Source organism: Setaria italica, chromosome VII (genome assembly GCF_000263155.2).
Source record: "Setaria italica strain Yugu1 chromosome VII, Setaria_italica_v2.0, whole genome shotgun sequence".
NCBI classification, from domain to species: Eukaryota; Viridiplantae; Streptophyta; class Magnoliopsida; order Poales; family Poaceae; genus Setaria; species Setaria italica.
Window position 1 is genome coordinate 30025914 of NC_028456.1, and position 24980 is coordinate 30050893.

Consider the following 24980-nt stretch of genomic DNA (forward strand, 5'->3'; position numbering starts at 1 on the left):
TGTGCCAATGCATGGACTAATTAGGCTTAATAGATTCGTCTCGCCGTTTAGATTCGTCTTATGTAATGGGTTTTGTAAATAGTCTACGTTTAATACTCCTAATTAGTATCTAAACATTCGATGTGACGGGTGCTAAAGTTTAGCAAGTGGAAGAAAACAGGCCCCAAGAACTTGCAGCAACCAATGATTGATCTCTCTGAACTTTCCAGGCTCTCCAAAGCTGGAGACCATGCATTGGACATTGGGCGGCGCAACGCTCTGTCTCCCGATGACTGCAGTATTCACCTCACTCGAGGATCTTTCTCTCGAAAGCATCCAGTTCCCTGCCGGCAGTGGTCACCTCCTTCCCCGCCTCCTGTCATCGGCGTGCTGCCCGCGTCTGCAGAAGCTGCAGCTGAGGAACCTTGGGCTTCGTGAACTGAATGAGCTGCTGGTCGAGGCCAGCGCACTCTTGGAGCTGTCCTACGATCACGTGCACGGCACCTAGGGTTCTGGAGCTGAAAACTCCTAACCTCCGGGTTCTCCGTACGGGCCCCGAGGCTGCCCCGGGTGATTACAGCGAAATCCAGACACTCAGGATCTCTGCCCCGAGGCTGGAGGAGCTCACCTTCCTGCATGAACAACCTGAGCATATCGACATTGACGGTGAATTGTCGTGCGTGAGGAGCCTTGGTGTTGAGTTGTATTCACATAAACTAGGCGATGATGACGATGACAACGACGCCAACAAAGTTAGCACTTGCCTACTCCAGTGCTGTACATCAGTCACATGCCTTGAGGTGTCTCTTGTTGTAGTAGAGGTATGCAACCAAAGACATCCGGTGATATGCTTTTCAAATCTAAAACTCCTTAAATACAACATATAAAGTTTCTACGTGAAATTTTAATAGAAAAATTCTAATTGCATTTGTGAACAAAAGAAATTAAAAAGGAAGTGAAGAAATTGATTCTGCACTGTTTCAGTTATTATTTGTAGTTTTCATACAAATGCAAACTGTATTCAATTTTAAATTCTGAATGGTTCTGAACTAAAATTATGTGTACTTGTTGTTGTGGTTGTGTAACTGATGTTTGTGAACCTTTTGAATCCAGTTTTCACAATGAAAGATAATCTTCAAATCATATTAATTATATTCCCATTAATTCATCCATTCATATGATATCATATATCCGCTATCTAGCAATAACTTTATAAGCGCTATACAATCATTCCGTTGTTAGACTTAATTTTTTGTTTATAACCCCTAGCTAGCAATAACTTGAAAATGTTTATAGAACTATTGATTAATTAACCGTCCATCCGTACATCATCACCCTGCATTCTTGAAATGTTTTTTTTACAAAATGAATGGAAAAAAGAAGAAATATCATCCTATGCTGTCACAGCCTGTGCAAGTTTTTTTTTTGGCTATACCTGGTCTGGTTTCAAAGATACCAATGATGTATTATTTTCACTAATGCTTATTTATTATTTGTCTCTTTCAAAGAAATATCTGGTTTCAAAGATATCGTTGATTGTTCATGTTTATCTACCGGAGTGGCATTCTTTTGGAGTTGGTCTAGCAGATATCCTGACACAGTGTAAATGGAGTCTGTACGATATTAATTACTTGCTTGGAGTCTGTAGCACAGAGACCAAGACCTTGTTAATTATAATTCTTTCGGGAGACTAAGGGCCTGTTTGGATACTTGTGTTAAAGTTTTAACACTCTCAAATGGAGTGTTAAAGTTTAACACATTGGGGTATTTGGATGGTGTGTTAAACTTTAACACCTTTGGTGGGAAATGACTCCATTGCCCCCTTATTTATAGCCGGCGGAGAGAGAGGGTGGAGAGAGAATGGGGCAATGGTGGGAAAAAGTGGAGAGGGGACCACTTTTAACAAGTTTAACAACTTTTAACACCCCCTCGAGGTGTTTATGAGATTGAGGGTGTTAAACTTTAACACATCCCTTTTAACACATGTGTTTGGGAGGCAATGTGATATAAAGATGTTAAAAGCGGGGTGTTAAACTTTAACACCCCTATCCAAATAGGGCCTAAGGGCAGTCTCAATGAGACATTGATGATAGTTTCTATCCCTCTTAATTGTCATGCCAACTAAGCAATTTGCTGATGTGGCAGTAGATTTATTATGGAGAGAGAGAAACCATTTCTTAGAGAGGAAACCAAGTCCTCACGCGCACCAATGAGCCAAGAAACCAGCGAATCTGCATTGGGGAGACCCAAGTAGTTTCTTCTTACTTATTGCCGGATCCTTTGCGCTTGCACCGCTGCTACCCATCACTCGAGCTCCTTTACATGAGCTCCTTTAAATCATCCTTTACATGATTGGTTGGATTTTTGTTTAGACTCTAGATAAAAAAGTTGCATTGTGAAGGATGATTTCTTGATACAATATCCTAGACTATGGAAACTAGGTTGGTTTCTCCCATTGGGACTGCCCTAAGACCCTTCACCTCAGCTGATTTCCATACCATTAAATATGGTGCCATGTAGGCAAAAAATTGAGGTGGCAAGAGAGTTAAGGAGAGATGTAAAAAAATGGAGAAACGAGGTCTCATGCAAGACACGGTGTTGCCACGATCTCGAACAAAGAATAAGAGAGGGGAGAGAGGGGAGAAAATTTATTACAGCCCCATGTCAAGAAATCATGGATTGGAGGTGTAGTTTCTAGAGCTGATGTCTTGATGATTTGGCAAGATTGACAACTACTTATAAACACCGTGGGTTGGGACTGGCCTTAGCAGTATAATATGGGCTCTGATGTGTTTGTGCTGGTTCCTGGCTTCATTTGCTGGTTAATTCATCCAACGGGCTGGTGCCATCTGGCAGCCTGGTCCGATAATCCGATGTGGCGGTGGTGTTGTAATAAGGGAAATTCCTATATGCCTTTCTAAACAACATATCTTTAAAGTTCATATTAAGTCCATTTGAAATTTTTTTTCTTTAATAATTTTAGACATCCATCAACGTTTATTGACATTATCAACATTTGTTGACACTCGATCGGATGCTCAAATTGAAAATTTTAAACCCATACCGACAGCTTTCCTTCATGCATGAACAAATTCTTTGAGTCGTCAGTCGATTCCATCCCTAGTTCAGTAGTTACCTCGTATGCGTCCTTGATCAGAATTCAGAATATACGATCCTGCTTTCATAGTTGAAAGGTGAAACATTAATTTGTCCCATCTCACCATTTACCAATGCCGGCTCGCACCGTTTCCCATCTCGTGCACTGCACGTACGGAGAACGGACACTGGATATTGTGGATGGTGTACCGTACCGTCTCGCCCAAGGAAGGAAACGCGGGCTCTCTACTCCACGTATCTGAAGACTCCTTCCTGTTTTGCCAATTGCTGCGTGGGGGTAGTCCAATCCAACGATTACAGCCTGCGGGCACCGGCCGGAGTGTCCACGACGTTGGGCGTGCGCGGCAGCGCGAAACGACGTCGGCGAGCTCGTTCCAGTTCCGCGGTGCCAACACCAAGGGCGAGAGCATGCAGGTTTCCCCCGATCAGCGGCGTCGACGGCAATGCGCTCGAGCGCAAGTCAAAGCAACGGAGGACGACAGAGCCGTCAGCTGGTCCCAGCGGCGCCGGCGCCGGCGCCGACCTGATCAGCTGCCTGGGCGACGACGTGCTCGTGCGCGTCCTAGAGCTGCTTCCCGACGCGAGGGACGCGGTGCGCCCGGGCGCTCTGTTGCGGCGGTGGCTCGGCCTCTGGACGCGTCTCCCCGCCCTCCGCTTCTCGCCTCCAGCATCAGACCAGAGTTCTGGTCGGTAGACAATGGCTCCCAACGCTACGTCGCCTTCGTCAACGACGCCGTCGCCCTTCGCGCCGCCCAGACGGAGCCCGCTTTCCAACCCCTGGCCATCTCGTTCACGATGAGAGGACTCGTGCTGCAGCGGTGCTTCGAAGCCGCACAAGGGTGGATCGGGGACGCTGTGCGGAGCGAGGTGAAATCTTTCATCCTTGAGCTAGATTATTGGTCAACTGATTACGATAACTATGATGTCGGCATATTTGGCAGCATCGAAGGCAATTTAAAGGAGCAGTTCGTGGTAACTCTCCAGCTCTGCAAAGATGGAGACCATGCGTTTGGCACTCGAAGGCGCGGCAGTCCGGCTCCCCGCTGCCGCAACATTCGCTGCGCTCGTGGAACTTTCACTCAGAGATATGGAGTTAAAGGATGGCAATGGCCTCTTGCTGAGCCGCCTCCTGCCATCGGCGTGTTGTCCCCGACTTCGGAAGTTAAGCCTGAGGGACGTCAGGTTTACTAGGCTGGAGGAGCTGTTGCTCGAGGCCGAGACGCTATTGGAGCTGTCGATGGAAGACTTAGTGTGGGAGCCATATATTCTAAGGTTGAGGACGCGTCCTCGACCTGCTGCCCGACGCGAGCGATGTTTTTTTTCGAACCGTTGGCTGCAGGAGCACTGCCTAGAAGAAAAGAGAGTCTGTAGTAGCATTACATTACGATTACATTTTGCAGGAATAAAACTCAAACACACTAACAAACATTGAAACATACGTACGGTTCGAACGACGCGAGAGATGTCGTGCGCACCCACGCGCTCTCGCGGCGGTGGCGCGGCCTCTGGACGCGGGTCACCGGCTCACCGGCCTCCGCTTCGACTCCAACACATGGGGGGAGTTCAAGAACGACCCCGCCGGGCGGTTCGTCGCCTTCGTCAGTCGAAGAAGGATCTGGCGAGCCCGCGGCCGAGCACCTGGCGATCTGGTTCGACATAGGTGAACACGAAGAAGGATCAGAACAGCTCATGCCACCGTCCGTCGAAGCCGCACAGGGGTGGATCCATCACGCTACGCAGCATCCTCATGTGACATCCTTGACAATTGATGTTACGGTATGGGATCGACGTTCCGATGTAGCTGGCATAGCAAGTCTCCTTGCACAATGCAACAGTATTATATACCTCAGCATAAATTTTTACTAAGATGCATGAACATTCTTCCATCCGTCAATACACTATCTGGATAAACTGAATAATAATGCATATATCCTTCCATATCTTCACTGCAGAAGAATGGCACAAATTTGGATCTCCCGTGCGATAACTCGGGCTTAGCCCATCTCCAGGAAGCAGAGTTCAAGATGTTGATGGGAACCGATCAGGAGTTCCAGTTCATTCAGTTCATACTGACAAGGGCCTCAGGAATTCAGAAGGTAGCCATTTGTTTCGACGAGGACTACTGGCTAAAAGGCAGTGATAATGGTTTTAAACTTATGCCACCACTAGCCGGTGGGTCCTGGACTACTTGCAATAACACTGAATTATCGTACAAGTGGAGGCGTTGTGCATGAGTGGAGATCGAGAGTAGAGAAGTCCGTGAGCAGTTTGACCGCACATACATGTCGAACAAGCGTTTGCATCTTGTTTCTGTTTTCCTCATTGATGCTGCCTAGCTATAGCGTCGTTAACGTGCAGTGCATGGAGAACTATTATAGCCTGTTATACAATGTAATTAAATTTACACGAATTATGGGCAGAATGTCCCTAATTATTAGAAGTTTCCCATATCATGCTAGTTTTCTTGATATAAAGGTTGAGTTTCATTATCCACTAGGAGATTGCAGTTATCTCTTGTGAAAATTGTATTAGCTCTGGTATTCCTTGAGCCATGCAGCTGCTGCTCAGCACCGTACCGTCAGCTGATCAGCGTCGAATCGACGGATGACTACAACAGCACCGTCAGCTGGCCCCAGTGGCGCGCTGGCGCCGACCTGATCAGCGGCCTGGGCGACGACCGACGACGTGCTCGTGCGCGCTCTCGCGGCGGTGGCGCGGCCTCTGGACGCGCGTTCCAGCACTGTTGATCCCAACACGGGCACGCTCATCTTCAGAAGGAATTTCAGGTTAATTGCATTGCTGCATGTACACCGAGCCCAATGCGATCCACGTTTTTGAGAATTGAGAGTCCTGTTCCAACTGCGTATAGATCGGAGAGCATAGGCCGTCGATCGGGCGATCAAATCATTGACCGGATCGAATCTGCCTGCCTGCCTGCACCGTGTGGTCCACAATGGCGTAAGCGGCAAGGCGGCGGGAGGACGACGACGACGGGGAGCAGCCCGCCGCCGGCGACGATGTGCTCGCGCGCAAGGCCAATCAGCTTCGTCCATCGGCTGACTTCAAGGACGGAGCAGCCACCGCCGGCGTCGATCTGACGGGCGGCCTGAGCGACGACGTGCTCGTGCGTGTCCTCGAGCTGATCCCCGACGCGAGGGACCTGGTGCGCACGGGCGCGCTCTCGCGGCGCTGGCGCGGACTCTGGACGCGCGTCCCCGCCCTCCGCTTCGCCTCCAGCGCCAGGCCGGAGTTCGCGTCTTCGGTCGCCGAGCGGTACGCCGCCTTCGTGAGCGACGCCCTCGCCCTCCGCGCCGCCCAGACAGAGCCCGCCGTCGAGCGCCTAGCGATCTCATTCGCCGCCCTCGCGTCGCCGTCCATCATCTTCAGAGCCGCGGAGGCGTGGGTCCAGTACGCCGTCGATCACGCCCTCAAGTCCTTGGACCTCGAACTGCGCCTGAAGATAAACTTCAGATCCGGCTTGCCAACGATGGCTCTCGACCAGCCCAAGCACCGCGACGCTGGAGACCACGCGTTTGGCCATTGACCACGCCATCGTCAAGCTGCCCGAAACTGCGGTGTTCGCGTCGCTCACGGATCTCTCACTTGAACGCATGGGGGTTGAGATAGGCAGTGGCCACCTCCTAGCCCGGCTCCTGTCACCGGCGTGCTGCCCGCGCTTTCGGAAGCTGAAGCTGAGGAAACTCAGGTTTCGGCTTGCTGGGTTTCAAGAGCTCCTACTGCTTGAGGCCGGCACGCTCTCCGAGCTATCGTTTGAGGACATGGTGGAACCGGGGGTTCTTCAACTGAGGACACCCAACCTGCGAGTTCTCCGCATCAACCACTCTTGCCTCAACGAGCTCGTGATCTCTCATGCCCCAAGGCTTGAGATCCTCATGATCGATGGCCTACCTGATCGTATTGATGTCGACGGCGATTTGCCGCGTGTGAGGGTGTGAGGAGACTTAAGGTTGTTTCACTGCGCTCACATTCATATTTTGACGACTTGGAGGATGAGGAGATCAACAGAGTTGGGATTCGCCTCCTCCAGTGTTGTACCTCAGCGATCGAGATGCCTTCATGTGTTTCTAAATGTTCCAAAGGTATGTATCCAGATCCAGAGGGGCTTATCCTGTCCTATGCCCTAGAAATCTCCAACTCCATAAAGTCAGATGTTAAAGTTTACCAATTTTGCATTGTTTCAATTACAATTTCGTTTGCGTACTAACTACAACTGAATTTTATTTATTCTGAAATTGTATGTGGCTGGTTGCGGAAATAGTCTGTCCTGGACCTAGTAACGCTTCAAGAAACTTTTGTTTGAAAATGGAATTCGCAATTATGTATCATTTCACGTGATATTATCTTTTCTACTTCCGTTTCAAGCTCAAGTTCGATTTTTTTTTCTAACAGTTTCTCTTTGTCCTTTTATTTTGACCTCTATTGGATTAGAAAATAGAGCAGGTTTCTGAAGTCATAAAAGGCAGGATACCACATCTTCCAAATGCGACGAGTTTGACCGTTCAGATTTCTCAATTTGAGTTGCATTCGTTTGGAAATGGTGTATCAGATATCCTAGCTCAATGCAACAATCTCAAATACCTCTGCCTAGACTTAAACTGCTTTATTGCTGATTTGGTAAGCAAAATTTTTCCTAGCTAATTTCATCCAGCCACTGCTCATTAGAATTTCCTAGTTTCTTTCTTTTCCATTACTAAATTACACGTGTTTCATTGGTCCTTACAGCAGCGAAAGAATCCAAAACTGGATTTAACATGTCATCATCAGGACCACTGGAAAACACATGAGATCTCCTTAGTTCACCTCAAGGAAGTAGAGCTCAAGGGATTGACAGGAACCAATTGCGAACTCTGGTTCATGCAATCTGTGATCTCAAGCGCCAGAGATCTTGAAAAGTTGGCCATAACTTTCAACCGGGAGTACCGGCCAGAGGACAGGAACGAAGCTTTTGACCTTACGTCACTTGTAGGTGATGGGGTGTGGACTGATTGCCATGGCGCTTATTTGTCGTACGAGTGGAGGCCATTTCAGTGAGTGGAGAGCTTAATTATTGCAATTACCTGTGTATAATATTATAGATTAATTTTTTTCGAAAAACGTGTACCTTTTCTTGCTCGAAGGAAAGTAGTGTCATGGATTGATTCTAGTTGGATGTACGTGGGTTCCAATGTAAGGCAAAGAATTATCACAATTGCACAATATGAGTGAAAAAAACTGTGTACTCATGCGGCGCAATGGTAATGACTTTGCATAGTTCTTGTTCTATGGTTGCACATTATTCCAGCAGCCAAGACCAATTACTTGTCACATGTAATAGCCCGAAAATTCAAATCCAAAAATCACTCGAATTCAAAAACTCCAAAATCTATTTTCAAAATCTAATTTTAAAATATTGCAAAACTATCCCTGAGCTCAATTCCTTTTCATCCAAAATCCATACAAGTCTAATCTCCCCTTTAATTCATTTGTCTTTCCAAATCAGTGCTAACAACTTCTCTCTAACCTTCCTATTCTCCCTAAGCCATCACCATCAACCTGCTAATCCCTTTCTTCTGGTGTGCTCTCACACACAAGCTTGCCACCTTGCCGCACACAGCTTGAGCACACACACAACATGCATCGTATGCATATACAAAGCAGCACAGAGCCACAGCACATGCTGCCCTACTCAAGCGGCAGCCGGGCCCCGCGAGGTAACCCGCACTGCCGCCCGGCACCAAACCATGCCCCCCTTGTCGCGTCCCTACCTTAACCACACCGCTGCGTTGAAGCTTGCCAGCCCTGCCGCCTCGTCGAGCGCACCGTCAACGCTGCCTTTGCCTCAGCGCCATCGCCGCAGCAAGCCAACGCCCGCTGCAGCACCACCGTAGGCACGCACGTTGCCTTGCTCCACCTCCCACCTATGTCACGCCGTCGTCTCAGCGCCACCGTCGTCGCATGCTGCCGCTCACAAGCCGATGCCTGGCCACAGCGCGCCATTAAAGGCGAGCGGTTGAGCCGCTGGCACAGCTCTACCCTCGCCGCCTATAAAAGTCACCCCGGGCAGCTTTCCTCCACCATCCCGAGCTTGCCGAGCCACCTAGCTCCACCGCTCACCTTCTCCCTCCCTGAATCGAGCTCCTTGCTTCCTGAATCGAGCTCCTTGCTTCTCCACACAAAAACAAGGCCTCTTGGTTGATCTCCCTCTCCAAGCTGCCCCTGCCCGAGGTGAGCCTATGTCGAGCTTCCCCATCCACTTCTCTCTCTCCTCGTACCCTTGGATCGGAAAACGGTGGCTAAAATCACCCCATGGTAAAGCTCTAGTGAGCTTCGGATGCCTCCCATGGCAGACGAGACTGAGGAGCATGAGCTCCTGTACTCTCCTCCGTGTCTCTCTCTCCATTATGTCCTTCTCAGGCCCAAAACACTAATCAATACTATAGGCCAACTATGAGGCTAGTGAAGCATCCACCCATTTATATTAATCTATTTTCGAAATTTAATTAATACCCAATATGCACACAGCCATATCTCATGCATCTAAACTCCGATTCCGATTCTTTTTCCTAAATTCTTCTAAAAACAAATACTATCCATTCCAGCTATCCTTCTTTCCGTTTGAACTCATTTCATTTTGCGTTTGTACTTGTCTGTGTTTATTTATTGTTGCGCCATCGTTGCCTTAGCTGATGTAGTGATCGAGGAGGAGAATGAGTTTGGGGGTCAGTACTGCGAGCAAGAGTACGAAGGTCAAAACCGCGAGGTGGAGCCGGAAGATCCGTACCGCGAGCAGGAGCTTCCGGAAGGTTTTGAAGATGGCAAGTCCAACCTATTCCCTTTTGGTCATATTTATCCTAGTTTTCAAACACAACCCGTAGAAAACTTTTTATAAATTTGATATATCTTGGTCATATGCCTCCCAACCGGTTGGATAGCCACTCCTTGATTTGATATATCTTGATTATACCTTAACAACATAGGATTTATCGCTAGACATGATATGCTCTGTTTAGCCGATTACCTTGATATTAATATGCTTAGGACTGGTTCCTCAACATCAGTACTACTCACAATGATTTTACAAAAGATAAAATATGTTGAGTGTGTTGGTGTGAGTATGGATTGAGATTTTGGAAAAGTGATAATAAACAACTGGTGTTAGTGATTATTTAGATGGGGCAGATCAGGGTTCTTTGTGTGGGACGTCTTGGAGTATTGGCTCGTGCCTGTGTGGCTGAGTATGGAAGATATCTGTCTTGTCTTGATTAAGGACTGAGTTGATGTGTCATCTTGCCTAACCCAACTTATCGTACAATCACACGACCTTTGTGTGTGGCAAAGGCTTAGCATAAATCCCACTAGCTAGTCTGATAGTTATCCGTAAGCGGGAGATGACTAGGCGTAAGCAAGTACTGGATTAGTGGTCCGGTTGAAGACTTCGTAGGAAGGTCAGGAACCCCTTGGTTAGCTCTCGTGGATGACTAGGTGGGTCTATGCTGTGGTGGGTAATAGCTTTGATGGATCTGCACCGGCACTACGGTGATCATGTTGCAGTACCCTACTTGTGGGTAAAATGTACACCTCCGCGGAGTTAAAACCTATTCGAATAGCCGTGAACACGATCTTGGACGCGTTATAGATTTGTCACGTAACTAGCTATTTGGGAAAGATGGGCAAACATTTGTGTAAATTGAATTTTGGAAATATCCAGCAAGTGTGTCGCGTGCTACCATGGATGGGGTGTCTAGTAACACTTAAAACTTGGATCCTTTAAGTAGGATCACCCCAGTCTCTCATAAATACTGTAATATGAAAAGTACGTGTCTTGCAAACATCGCTTTATAAAACCAAACCTTGCATGTGTATAAAAGATAGCTTTCTGCAAAATAAACTTCGGCCTATTCCTTGAGTTATCCTTATGCACATATCTTTATACCCCTTTTCCATAGGGTGGGGTTGGATTTGATGAGTACCATTGCTTTGTCAATACAGAGGAAGACCTGGAATATCGTTGGTGAAGCTTTCGAGTAGAAGGTCGCCTCTGCACCCAACTTGCCTATGGTGTTGGGCTGTTAAGGATGCTTCCACTATCGTGCAGTGCTGCTTGCTGCTTATGGACTTACATGTCCGTAGGTTGCATCTACAGCATGTTTGTGTTGTATCTTTTTAGGTCTATTTTACCCAACCACTTCCTAAGAGTTTTACGGTTTTTGAACTATATGTTGAATAAATATGTGTACCAGCTTTTCTGGGGCTGATATTTGTATCATATTTAGTCTCTGTGCAAATGGGATGCTTCGTCAGATTTTTTTTGTTAAATGGCACAAAAACAGAAGATTGCACGCAGGCGCACGCACTCTATCCGTATGAACATAAGGTTCATAGGAGAGACTGTGCGTGTAGATATGAGAGTGTACATAATATGTCTTGGGTAGAGACATGATTATATGAATTGTGTATTGCTAGAATAGTGGGATGAGGTGCCTCAAAGAAAAAGAATAGTTGGATGAACTTTCGTTGCCTTGTCTTCTTTCCATCCAATGAAAGTACCAAAACTAACATTTACCCTCTACTACCACGTAATCTAGTATCAACGATCATAGCTATTAGGTTTTTATTTTTCGAAAACACATCTATTGGATACAAGGCAGATGGACAAATTATCTTCAACACTCCTTACATCTCTATATAGTTATAGTGGTTGTATTATTATGTATCGACTTCCAGGGTTGCAGCACATCAAGGCTAGCTCGCTCACTCCTTATCTCCCATTGGTCCGTCGTGAATATACGCCCTTCAGTTTCATTGCATCTTGCAAAGTTGCAATGGTACACAAAGCCCGTCGAATATGACGAAATGAATAGTATAATTTGGGCTCCTAAAATATGGGAGCAACTCTAAGGCCCCGTTTGGGTCCAAGGAATTGGAATCTATTTAATGGAGTACCCTAATTTATGTTGTAATGTGGCATTCCACAACTTTCCAAAGTTTAGATATAAGCCTATCTTAAATTCATGGAGTGGGAGATGGAAATTGATTCTATAGATTATGGTTATTAGAATGGAATTCAATTCTTATAGCACGCTCTTAGACTAGCTTCTCTATAGTAGAAGTGCAGCATACAAGTATCTCTCCCATATCACCAACTATAATATACAACTATATTTCACATACAATTATATTAGCTTAATTAATTTGTGTCTAAATTATGATTATTAGGATGGAATTCAATTCCATCGAAACAAACGGGGCCTAAAATTTTTTGAAAAAGTTTTTCTTCGAAACTATATATTGGAGGACCTTCCAAACAAATTTTTTCATGAAAATATATCAATCCACAGCCTATCTCTAATAACTAGCTCCTAATATTTCAAAACAGACCACATCATCGTAATTGGATCCTGCCAGACGCCTCCCTGCTCTCTTCCCATCTCATTCTTTATTCTTCTTCCGTTTGTTTATTCTTCTTCCTCAAACGGAAGGAGAACCGAAATGGAACTTGCAGAGCTTGCGGACCTCGCAAATCGCCTTCCACCGCTCCTCCGTATTCTTCTTCCTCAAACGGAAGTAGATGTCCATGAGCAGGAAGAGGCAGAAGGGCACCACCGACATCATCGGCTTGAGCGCGCTCCGCACCACGGAGACTATACCTCGGCGGAGGCCGTCGAGGTCCGGGAGCGTGAGGAGCAGCAGCATCACCGCAGGGGACGAGCATGGTGGTGATGGCGATCTCCAGCGGACAGCACCATATGGCGCCGATGGGGTCGCGGCAGAACGGGCACGCACCGTGCATGCGGGCGCCGCAGCTCCAAACGCCGCGTGCCCGTTCTTGCACTAATTAGGGAAGCTCACGGCCACGCTGTTTGTTCTTCTTCAGCTGGAGAAGAGAAGGAAGATAGAATGAGATGGGGAGAAAGTAAGGAGGCGTCGAGCTAGATCCAATTATAATGATGTGGTCTATTTGAGATATTAGGAGCTAGTTATTAGCGATTTGCTATAGGTTGATATGTTTTTTGGGGTGAAATTTTTTGGAAGAGCCTCCAATACATAATTTTAGAGAAGAACTTTTTGCAAACTCTTGGAACTGCTCGTAGGACAATATATTTGATTACAGGAATATGCGCGCTGAATATGATCGGGGATTTTCATATTCGAATTATTTCTAATTTTTTCATTTAATACTCTGTCCGAGAGTTCTAGCCCTGCTAATTGAATTGGGTTCCTTTTAGAAGTTGTTTAGATTGATTATTAATAAGCCTATTTATCAGGTCTGGTTTGGTTTGGATTCCTCCTAGGAGGAAATAGTTTGGGAGTAGTTTAAAGTAGGTTGCATTGGTTTAATTCACAAAACAATTTAAGGATCCGATTCTTGACGTGGGCCATACTATTTTACACAAAGTAGTGGACAGTCAAATCGAGTCATCTTCAACAAATTTTGATGAATTTCGTTAAAATTTTAAAGTGTGAACGCAAGGTTTTTAATTCTAGAGTCCGGCACTTGACGCGGGACCCAAAATTTTAAGGTGTGAACACGACGTTTTAATTTTAGAGTTCGGCTCGTGACGTAGGATCCACATGTTGGACTCACATTTATTTCAAATATATACGGGTTTTTATACGAGCCTATAGGTTTATATAGTAAACCCATGGGTTCTATCAACTAGCAGGGTGGATTGTCACAAGTAGGATGGATTGTTTTGTAGGGTGGATTGTTTTAAATTTAGATAATATAAATATGGAGTGAGTTCGGTTGAAAAAATAAATTAACTTGATGTGGATCAGTGTAGGTTAGAGCTGAGGCCTAAGTTATAAGGCTCCTGGATCAAATGATAATGGACATTGCCCGGACGAAACATTTGATTTGCGTAGCTCCTTGACGGTAAAGATATGGATGCAGGCCCGCAGCCCGCTAGCCAAATACCGAGCCCAACGGCCAGCGCACGCCGCCAGCGTATAGATCGGAGCATAGGCCGTCGATCGGGTGATCATTGACCGGATCGAACCTGCCTGCCTGCACCGCGTGGTCCACAATGGCGTGCGCAGCGAAGGGGCGAAACAACGGCGGCGAGCTGTCCGCCGCCGGCGTCGAGCTGACCGGCGGTTCCGGAGGCAATTTTCTTGCGCGCCAGGCCCGCCTCAAGGGTAGAGGAAGAGCAACCACCGGCCGCGTCGATCTGACCGGCCTCCTGAGCGACGACGTGCTCGTGCGCGTCCTCGAGCGGGTTCCCGACGCGAGGGACCTGGTGCGCACGGGCGCGCTCTCGCGGCGGTGGCGCGGTCTCTGGACGCGCGTCCCCGCTCTCCGCTTCGCCTTCAACACCAGGCGGGAGTTCTTCAGATTGGCCGCCGGCGCCGAACGGTTCGTCGCCTTCGTCGACGACGTTCTCGCCCTTCGCGTTGCCCAGAGGGAACCAGGCCTCGAGCACCTGGCGATCTCGCTCATCATCGAGTTCTACGAGATTAGCGACGAAGAATTACAGCAACTCGCGCCGCTGTCCATCGGAGCCGCGCAGGGGTGGATCCAGCACGCCGTTGAGCACGCTCTCAAGTCTTTCGAGCTTGAGATGAGCCTGCGTGATGGGGCCTGCCGTCGTTCCAAGGTGCTGAGCCTCGATTGCCTCCCGAGCTCGGCGAAGCTGGAGGCCATGCGTTTGGATCTAGGCGAGGCACTAGTCCGGCTGCCCGCCACCGCGGTGTTCGTGTCACTCAAGAGTCTTTCTCTTGAATCCATGATGATCATAAAAGGCACTTGGCACCTCCTTGCCCGTCTCCTGTCGACGGCATGCTGCCCCTGCTTGCAGAAGCTTAGGATGAGGGATCTCAATCTTGATGATTTTGAGGGGATGTATGATCAGTTGCTGCCGCTTGAGGCTGCCGCCCTCTCTGAGCTATCGATGGAGAAGATGAATCTAACAGATTTTCTTCAACTCAAGACTCCTAACCTCCACGTTCTCTGCATGAAGGCCTGCATGATGCACACACTCTCAATCTCGGCCCCAAGGCTAGAGGAGCTCTTGTTGACATCCCAACCCTATTATATTGATGTTGATGGTGAACTGCCATGTGTGCGGAGCCTCAAGGCTGAACTATCCTCAAATGGTAACTACGACAACGACGATATCAATGATGGTACTAGTACTATTCGCCTCCTCCGTCGTTGTAAGTCGGTCAGAAACCTTGAGTTGTCTGTTCATGTTAATGAGGTATGTTCTCAATGGCTCAGGACTTGCAAAAATTTTATCTTTCAATTGAAAGTTGACAGTGCTATTGCAAATTTGCTAAAAAAGATTCCATGAAACTCACGTGCAAAGATTTACATATTTTATACAAAATTATTAGTTGCAACTTTTCCAGGTCAAATGAAATTGAAGTTTTGAATACAAAGTCAAGTAGTAGGCAAGAGCATTGATTTTACTTGCATACTGTTTTCAATTATTATTTGTGTCTTTTGTATATGACCAAATTTACCGAGTTCAATAGAATCAAGTGTTTCAATAATAGTTCTGTACTACTATTTTAAAATTACAATCGAACCAAATTTAACTATACAATGTAACTACATTTTTTGGGACTCTTGAAAATGGAATGGAATATGCAATTATTTCATAATTTCACGTTACATTGACAATAGGGATGGACCCAATGGAATATTTTCGGTGGCTGGTTTCTTTTACTTCCTCCTCCTCCGCCTCCTCCTTGATTGACCTACTTCCATCAATTTATATATGTATATTCCTAGATAGCTATGGACTTATATACATCATATAGTGCTTTGATGTTAGATATGAAATTATTCTATAGAAGCTATATTTTCCTCAAAGTGGTTAACTATAACAATGAACTCAATTCTCTGTGCGCTGTGAATCAGGTGCTCCTGAAAGAAAAACCTTTTTTTTTCTTATTTGAAGTCAACAAAAGACTTGTCTATCGGCATAGCCTTGCTACGATCCACCTCAATATTTTTTGGCAAACATTTCCCTATGCTTATTTACATGTTTATTTTGCCTTTTTATTTTATTAGAGAAATGACGATGACCAGATTGTTGACATAATCAATTGGAGGATGCCGCATCTTCCACATGTGACATCTCTGACTGTTCATGTTTCTCTACCCAAATTACATTCCATTCGAGCTGGTATATCAGATATCTTGACTCAGTGCAGCAATCTAAAATACCTCCGCGTACACTTGGATTACCCGATTTATATGCTAATAAGACAAGAGGTATACTAGCTAATTCCATCGAGGCTGTAATGATAAGAACTTCATATAGGTCCTTTCTTGCCTTTTCATTACACTGAATTGAACATGTATCCTTGTCCTTACAGCAGCCGTTTGATCAAGAATCAGATTTCTTCTGCCATCATCCATATGATTGCAAATCGCAAGAGATATCCTTAGCTCATCTACAGGACGTGGAGTTGAAGGGATTGATAGGAACTGACTGCGAACTTTGGTTCATGCAATCCGTGCTTTGGAGCGCCAGAGAGGTTCAAGAGGTGGCTATAAGTTTCTACCCAGACTACCAGCTAACGAACAGGAGGGATGCTATTGATCTTCTGCCAGAACTAAGAGGTGGGGATTGGACTCCTTGTTCTTGGGGCCGTTATTCGTCATACAAGTGGAGGCCTTATATTGTCTGTGAATAGAGAGAGTTATCTGTGTAAAGTTAGCTGTTAAAATAAGTGGAGACTGTACTTGCTTTGAGGGATCCATGCATAATTTCAGTGTGTGCACGATCCGTCGATCCCTGTTAAAAACAAGGTTTTTCATCTTTTGCCCGAGGACGTCACGTGCACGATGGCTTGTTTTAGTTCGTGGGTCAATGAATCGCATGATCTCTTATATTGAACAACAGAACAAGTATTATTGCGTTTTATGGCCAATCTGCTCATTGACCACATCATTTTTCTAACAAGTCGTGTTAATCCAGAGTTATATGAGATAAGCCGAGTTTGAGGCAACATCAGACTCACACCTTTCATGATTTCATCCCAATATCCCTCCATGTGACCATGTCTATTTTGTTTCGTTTTCCTTTTCTAAGAACAGTTAGGTGTTCGTTGAATTTGATTTCCGGTAAATGTTTTTTCTTAAATACTGATATCAGTACTAGTAGTAATCTATAAGCTGGGGCTTTGAAGTGCATTATCGGAGTGAGCATGCAGCCCGTAGATGGACATGTTGATGCCAGATTTGAAACCGTCAGATTGACAGAATCATCTGGTGCCAGAAAGGTTGTGCGATGCAACTCAGGGTTCAGTTGTAAAGGCTTCAGAATGGTACAGAAAAGCCAGCTGCTACGACTTTCAGATGTCACTTGTCCAGGCACATTATGATCACCAAGGAACATGCAGTGAGCTAAGTACTGCTAATATAATTTTTTTTAATCCAACCTACTGTATCCACATGGTGGATATATACAGGGCTAAAAAAGTGTTTAAGACTCTAATTCTCAAGAAAGAGGAGCTAAAAAACACAAGAAAGAACTCCAAGACAAAGAAAGACGAAGCTTCAATCTTCTTCTTCGTCCACGTTTCATCCTTGCATTGTCTTTATGCGGTATCAATCTATCACATCTCACGTCTGCTTAGAAACTTGATGTTGGACTTATCCTGCCAAACTTTGTCGCTCAGAAATTATAGAAACAGACTCCGTCAAGATAATGAATGTTGGGTCAAATGACCTCCAAGGCAACGCCTCTAAGGAGAACACGATATTGAAGATGTCGTCGTCACCCATCCAGCGAGCCGAAGTAAGGTACCAACAAACCTTACAAAAAGTACCACAACAAACGCCTCAAGGGAGAGAAACGACGCCCAAATGGTACCGCCGTTGCTGACACCGTCATAACAGTCGGGTAGGACTTTCGTCTGAAGCTCCTGCACGACCATATCATCGTTGTAGCAAGAAGTCTGTCGACCACCGTACCACCGCGAGAAGGGAGAACACGGGAAGGTCAAGCCTGCCGCCCGCTATCAACATCAACGATCTGCAACAAGATGCGCACAATTGAGAAGCGCCGCACGAGCACCACCACCGGCGACAGCCACCATGCCCCAGCGAGCCACCCAGCAGAAGGGCATGGAGGCTTCGATGATGAAGGCCTCCAGACTCGGTCGTCGCCGCGCTGCGTGCTGCCGCCGGGGCTAGGAAGGGGCCGCAAATCCGAGCACGGGACCCGTCCCGCGGCAAGGCCAGAACCGCGCCGCCTTGCCCACGGCGACGCACGCACGCAACCCCGGCCGGAATCCCCGCCGCCGCCTTCCTCACGGCCACCGGGCTTCCGGTGATGGCCTAGCGGCGGCGGCGGCGCGTCCGCGCGGGGAGAGGATAAGGTTCCCAAATGGGTTTTAAATAATGTGATGGGTAAACAAATAAGTTACGAACAATCGAAATGTTTGCATTGTGCTAATATAATGCAGGATGCGAAATCATCTGTGCATTTATCTCGGCTCTAACGATTTTGCTGTCCTGCAGAGTGCAAGGGACGATGCACCCTGGTGGATCATTTCAGTACTTGTGCCCCTTCTAAACTGTCTTGTGTTTCCATTTGATCAGGCGGATATCGGAGCTCCAGAATCTACTGCTCGGGTGGTGAAGCCAAATGTTGGGGATCGTTCAAAAAGACGGTCACCTCAAGGTCGTTCGAATTAACGTCTGCTGCAAAACTCTATGCTCTGCTCTACTTCGAGTGAAACCCTCTAGCCTCGGGCGGAGAACGCGATGCGACGAACCAGTTTCGGCCCGAAGCCAAGTGGCACTTACTGTTATTTAAACCGCTGGGCCATGACCTCTAACTCTCGAAGCTAACCTCAGGTGTCAAATTATCTGCTATCTTGTGCAGGACTATGCCTTTTCTTGGCAGGTACCAGGAGCGAAGTTGCAGGAGCCTCGGTCGCGAAGCCAAGGTGGCCTGAGCTCCCGAAGCTAGGCTGACCTCGGATGCAAGGCTGTGGTCCCGGGCGCGAGGCTGGAAGATGTGAACGCATGGAAGCGGTCAAGATGTGATTCGCGGAACTCTGTGAGTGCATGATTCGCGGAGCTGTCAGATGGCGTGAGAAACATGACTTCTAAATGATCTCTATACGAAGTATATTTCGAGAATGTAGTAGTTGAATGATGGCAAATGAGTATATAAAAGGGGAACTCCACACCGTTGTAATTTTTTATGTTCACTGTTGATGAAAAGACATCTCGAGCATTATTCCAACTTTGCAGTGTCTTGACTTCGCCGAAGTTAGAGATATAGTACGTTCAATCTTCGTTGCGCAACACCAAACATTATTAGCATCACAAAAGCCGTTCTCAGTTTGCAGTCACAGATACTCAGCAATGCCGAGCAACTTGTCGGAGATTCAGAACTCTCCCGCGTGAGCTTGGCCACGTGCCATGCCCAGCGCAGCCGTGTTCATCTAGCTTGCCAGCTGCCACCAACTGCATGAGTCACAGAAACCTCGATGCCCTCGGTTGATGCCAAGACGGAGCAACCACACGTGACCTCGAGAAGGAAAGACGACGGCGACGGACGCAGGGTATGGCCGGAACGCAGCAGAGCTGCGGTGAGCTGCGGCGTGAAGCAGAGCCGGCGTGCCCTGCGAGATGAAGGGGAGGGCGCTCGTTGTTTGGCCACCCTCATTACGTGCAAGATGGCCGGAGCGACGGGGAGGGTCGCATGGGACGGCCGGAGCACCGCGGTGCTCGGGCAAGGAGCGGCGGCGGCGTCGTTTCAGCGGTGGACGGTATTTCCTGGGAGCTACGAGCCGTCCAATCGGACTTGGGCGGCCCAGATTAAGCGCATGATCCTCGTCACGCACCCACAGCTATATGGCCAAACGGGCGGCCCGGCCCGGCCCGGCACAAGCACGTTTAGGCCCGCACGTAAACATGTCGAGTCATGTCGGTCCACGTGTCGAAGAAGCGCCCAGGCACGGTCCGCTGCCTTCTTAGGCGGATCGTGCTAACACATTGGCCCAGCAGGCCTGCCTCGTCGTGCTCGTGCTAGCCCGCGGGCACGGCATTCACCCTAGGCCTCGAGAGCGGCGATGAATTCGTATCCGCGTCGGTGCTGGCGGCGTTGGTGATGGTGGAGGGGCGAGGGAGGCAACAGAGGCCATGCCGCAGAGCAAGGCCCGGCGGGCGTGGCATGCGCCTCACGGGAGAAGCGGGGGGAGGGGGAGGCATAATAATAATACGTACATGGGTTATGCTAGTTGGGCCAAGCAAACAGTTTGACGGTTGCACAGGAAGCCCACCTTAGTTTATTTACCATTTATTAAGCCCATCTAGCCTCCCACAGGTGGCCCAAGATAGCAGAATGCCCATTGCATTTTCTTCATCTCTGTTAATCCCCTTTTACAAATTATAAGCTGTTGAACGCACTCCATTACTATAGTATACTCCGTAGTAGAGAACTAGTAACTCATGTTCTCTTTATTACAGTATACGTGATAGAAGGCTACTGTTTCTGTTTCAACACACGAAACTATTTCAGTTTTTGAGTTGGACTGGACAGCAGAATACATGGATCGTCGTTCATCTTGGGCACACCGTGGCGACGGAGCCGTCGGAGCCGTAGACGACGCAGCCATGGCCGTCCGACGGCCCGCACTCGCAGCTGCAGCCGGGGAACTGCTGCCCGGGATAGTTGGCGCAGGTGACGTACGTCCCGTCCTCGCAGAGGAACCCGCATTCGTCCTCGCCGACGACCGCCCCCAGTATCAGGAGCCCTAATTCAGAATACACAAAAAGAAACATAAACACAAAAATGCCATCAGATTGCATTTTGGAGGGTTCTCTAGCTACCTAGGAGCTAGCGGCCATAAGACGTAAGATGAAGAGGAGCTGGAGTAGCCATGTGATTTCCTACCGGAGAAGAGGGCAACGACGAGTGTGAGGGACAAATTGTTGGAGCCCATTGCTGCTGCTGCTGCTGCTGTATATGGCGTGAGACGACGGCTATCACACTACGCACACGCTAATACACATAAAACTGCACGCACGCACTTACCTCCAGCTCCAAACGATGGGCTTATATATAACGAGCCGAGAGCGTTTAGCCCCCTCCACAGTAACATTTTTCTTACCAAAACTGATTTTGTTGAATTTCCAATATTCACGTCGGCGGTTGCATCATCTCATCCTTGGGGTTGGGTTGAGGACTAGGTCGCTCATCACGCCAACTTCACACGGTAAACCCAAGAAAGCGAAAAAAAACCTGAGGACTTGAGGTCATTCATGACGCCAACTTCACACGGTAAACCCAAGAAAGCGAAAAAAACCTGGGCAGGTGCAGCAAGATCAAACACCAGGAGAGGAGACTGTTATGCACGAGGCCAGGAACGGCAAGACCAAACGACATTTCTCAACTCTCCAGACACTGCCCAAAAAAAAAGGCTCAGGAAAGGAAAAAAAACAACAAGAAGAAAAAGGGACTACAAGGGTTTACTGGCATTAAGGTACCTGTTCCAGTCATATAAGCTACAAGAATAGTGGTTGGTGTAGTTATGAGATTTCACTCGAAAAGTTCTGGCAGAGGTTCACTGTATGAACAAAGACAGCTTCAAGCCTAACTCTAACTTTAGTTACTTTCCTACTCCTGGTGGCATGGTTTCATAGTGTTGCTGCGGATGCTGAGCGGCCTCCTGAGGAAATGGTGGCCTCTGCTGCTGTGTCGGAGGGCCTCTTTGCATCGTTTCTCTTCGGTCAACTTGGACAGTATCCCGTCGCCTGTCGTGGCGAGGACGAGGTCTACTCCTTACCTGCTGCCTCTCAGTAAATCGGAACTGAGGTCTGTGGATGACCTTGCCATCTACGAACAGATCACCTGCCAAGTGGTAAACTTAATGTTAGTACAAGACAATAGTGACTCCTACAATTTGGGACAAGATGACACCTCACTTGTAAGATCAATTTCAGCAAGAGAGTAAATAGTCAGGCTGGATCCATAATGACCAATGGAATTAAGAAACAACAATTACCAACCTCCGTAATCCTTGTTAGGAACATCCAGGTATGAATCAGGTAACACCCAAAGAACTCCGGGCAATCCTTCAAAAGTAGCAGAATAAGAAAAACTAAATTCAGCTTAACCTTCATTGTGCCAAAATAATTTTACTTTAAATTAGAGCAGTTGAAATTTCACCTTTAACTTTGTATGATAACTCCTCTGAAATCAATGCACCAAATCCTGTGTATGTTGTGGTGCACACCGAGTAGATTTTCTTCTTTGCTTCCTCCTCACTGCCCAACAGGACTACAATCAGCATTTAGGTTCTGGTACGACATATAAGGGGCTACACATATGCATCTTCAGAGTACAACTGTGCTCCATGATTATGACTTATTATCAGACCATGGCAGTGTGTTGACAAAGAGTATACATGAATTACAAAGAAAGAGGGAGTCAGAATATACTCTTGTAACCACTAAAAATAATCTCTTAACATGCAAATGACAACAAGTCATAATTTACTAAAGAAGAAACACATCGACATGAATGCATGTTAAACAGCCTAAAAGGAACCAAAGCTGCACTCCCACAATCCAGCATCTCGCTGAAAAGAACCAAAGCACCACAAACTAGTGGGTGTTTGGCTGTGTTGCAGCTGCAAGGTTGCAGATCAGCTGCTATCAGGCCAGCAAAACAAGGGTCCTAACAGAGTTAGAATATTTGGAAAGTTTGACAGGGAACTTAAGTTACAAACATAAAACTAAGCATTGCAAAACTTAGAGAAGAGCAAAACAATTTGCCACTGCACGCTTCGTTCAATTAGAATGCATCTCTATGTATTACAGGGTTAACGAGCCACAAGGGGCAAGGTAGTCTAACCGCATACCAATACAGTATATACACGGTTCATATGTAACTCAAGCTCATAAGGCACATCCTAAATATCCGTTCTTGACTACTTACAATGGAATCATGCAAAATACCAGAGGTGGTGACACACTAAATACGAGTCCGATATTCTGGATACAGTTGCTGGATAAATTGTTATAGTAAAGATTCAGTGAATCTTAACATATCAAGTAGTCTGGATATCGATGCCAGATAAACTGATAACAGGGTATCAGTCACCACCTGTACACAAGATCTATTAACAACAATCAGACAACAACTAACAAAGAGCTGCGAGCGCTGGATCAGCATTAGGGCATGAAAGCACAACCGGTATATTGAACTTTGAAGAAGGGAAACCAACATATAAGAAGGCTTCTGGTTATACACTTATCACCCGCACAGTGTTGAAAAACTTGCAACCAAGTGGAGATGGAAGCTGCATTGATAATGGTCTATAGTCTAGGCATCTAGTACGACATCTGAAATGTAGTCAGAGGCACATGAGCCGGCATGCCTAGGCATATCTGAAATGTAGGCAAAGCGGCATCAAACTGATAAGGCCATATGCCTAATAAGCCCAAAGATGAAGAGAATGCTTTTTACAGCAAAGCGTAAGACACTGCTTTAAGATTTCTGGCATAAACCCTTACATCATGACGGTTAAGGACAGATAAATTTAAAACAAACTAGGCAACGCATCTCTACATGCCAAAATGGATGAAAGTCCATGCTCACTAACAATGTAACTGACCACTAGAACATTTGACTAGCAGGGCATTTCCCAGCCTAATGTCAATCAGATAATGGAAGACAAGAATATTTACGGATTCGGTTAATTCGACGCGACTGCACAATTAAACAGAATGAATATTTACGGGCTCAGTTAGTTCTAACATGATTGCTCCAACAAAATGCATTAAGTGCCCATACACACACACATACCTCCCGACGACGGCGGTGAGGGTCTTGACGTAGGCCGCGACCATCTCCTCCTCGGACGGCTTGGGGTCGGTGGGGAACTCCATGACGATGAGCCAGTGCTCGTAGTCGCAGCCGTCGAGGAGGATCGTCTCCTTGGGCGGGCGGTTGCTCCAGTTCGGCGACGGATCGTTGAGCGGCGAGTACCCGGACCCCCCAGACGACGCGGTCTTGGCCCCGCGCGACGCAAGCATCGCCCACGGGGTGAGGTGGGCTGAGGCAGCTGCGGCGGCGAGGGGGCCAAGGCGGCGGGGCAGCGCGCGAGAGGAGGAGAGGAGGAGAGCGGTGAGGCCGCGGCGGGTGGCCGATGCGGCCGCCATGGCTGGGGCTTCAAGGGACTCGGTGGGAAACGACGGTGGAGACGGCGGTGAGGGGCGGCGCTGGGAGGCGGCGGCGGAGGGAGAGAGGGATGCGGAATGGCCGAATGGACAACAATGCAATATTAGTGGGCTGGATGGAATGGTATGTACTGGGCCAACAAAACGGTTTCGGCCCGGCCTTTCCCTTCCCAAGCAGTCTCGCGCGTTTGACCTCGGCGATCCAGCTATCGCCGATCGGCGTGAACGATGGCGCGCTCCGGCTCCGGTGAGCGCAAGCGTCGTTTGGTACGTTCCCTGTACTACGACTGCGTGGAGCGGTTTCGTCTCCGGCGGCTCCTTGCCTACCTCCGGCGCTACCGCTACGACGGCGCCTTCCAAGCGTACGGCCGCTCTGCAAGTCTTGCGTTCCCCGCTGCTACGACGAACCAATGCGTGCTGTTTTATGTTTCTTCTACCTGAGATCACGGCACCATGAACTCGTGGCGTGCCGTTCATTAGAGTTCTTGGTTCGTTCTTTCTTTCTTTTTGGAGAATGAATGGTTCGTTTCGTTGCCTTTGATTTGATGGCGTACGGCTTCTGGCGCAGGCTGTCCGAGGAGACGGCGGTTCTCTTCCGCCCATAGCATCTGCAGCGTCTGGTGCGGCGGGGCCTGTCGTCCGACGCCGTCGAATACGTGCGCAGCTTCGCGCCGCCCATGCTTCAGCCCCGCAGCGTCAGATTCCTTGTCAAGTTCATGCGCTTCGT

At 47.6% G+C, this 24980-nt stretch overlaps 3 protein-coding genes across 3 annotated transcripts; 1 reads left to right on the top strand and 2 right to left on the bottom strand.

The window, feature by feature from the left end:
• Positions 1–14114: 14114 nt before the first annotated feature.
• On the top strand, positions 14115–16871 carry LOC101769969. The gene is made up of 3 exons (XM_022828224.1): positions 14115–15296; positions 16115–16318; positions 16423–16871. The coding sequence occupies exons 1-3, from the start codon at positions 14124–14126 to the stop codon at positions 16741–16743; spliced, it is 1698 nt and encodes a 565-aa protein (XP_022683959.1). The 5' UTR covers positions 14115–14123; the 3' UTR covers positions 16744–16871.
• Positions 16872–20445: 3574 nt separating this feature from the next.
• Positions 20446–21486, bottom strand: LOC111257857. Its single transcript, XM_022828080.1, has 3 exons — positions 21376–21486; positions 20964–21276; positions 20446–20823 (listed from the first exon to the last, which is right to left on the bottom strand). The coding sequence occupies exons 2-3, from the start codon at positions 21010–21012 to the stop codon at positions 20630–20632; spliced, it is 243 nt and encodes an 80-aa protein (XP_022683815.1). The 5' UTR covers positions 21013–21276; positions 21376–21486; the 3' UTR covers positions 20446–20629.
• A 39-nt stretch (positions 21487–21525) lies between these two features.
• LOC101754666 (multiple organellar RNA editing factor 3, mitochondrial) lies at positions 21526–24351 on the bottom strand. Its single transcript, XM_004976761.3, has 4 exons — positions 23880–24351; positions 22239–22336; positions 22079–22144; positions 21526–21920 (listed from the first exon to the last, which is right to left on the bottom strand). Exons 1-4 carry the CDS (start codon positions 24233–24235, stop codon positions 21679–21681), a joined length of 762 nt encoding a protein of 253 aa, XP_004976818.1. The 5' UTR covers positions 24236–24351; the 3' UTR covers positions 21526–21678.
• Positions 24352–24980: the final 629 nt, after the last annotated feature.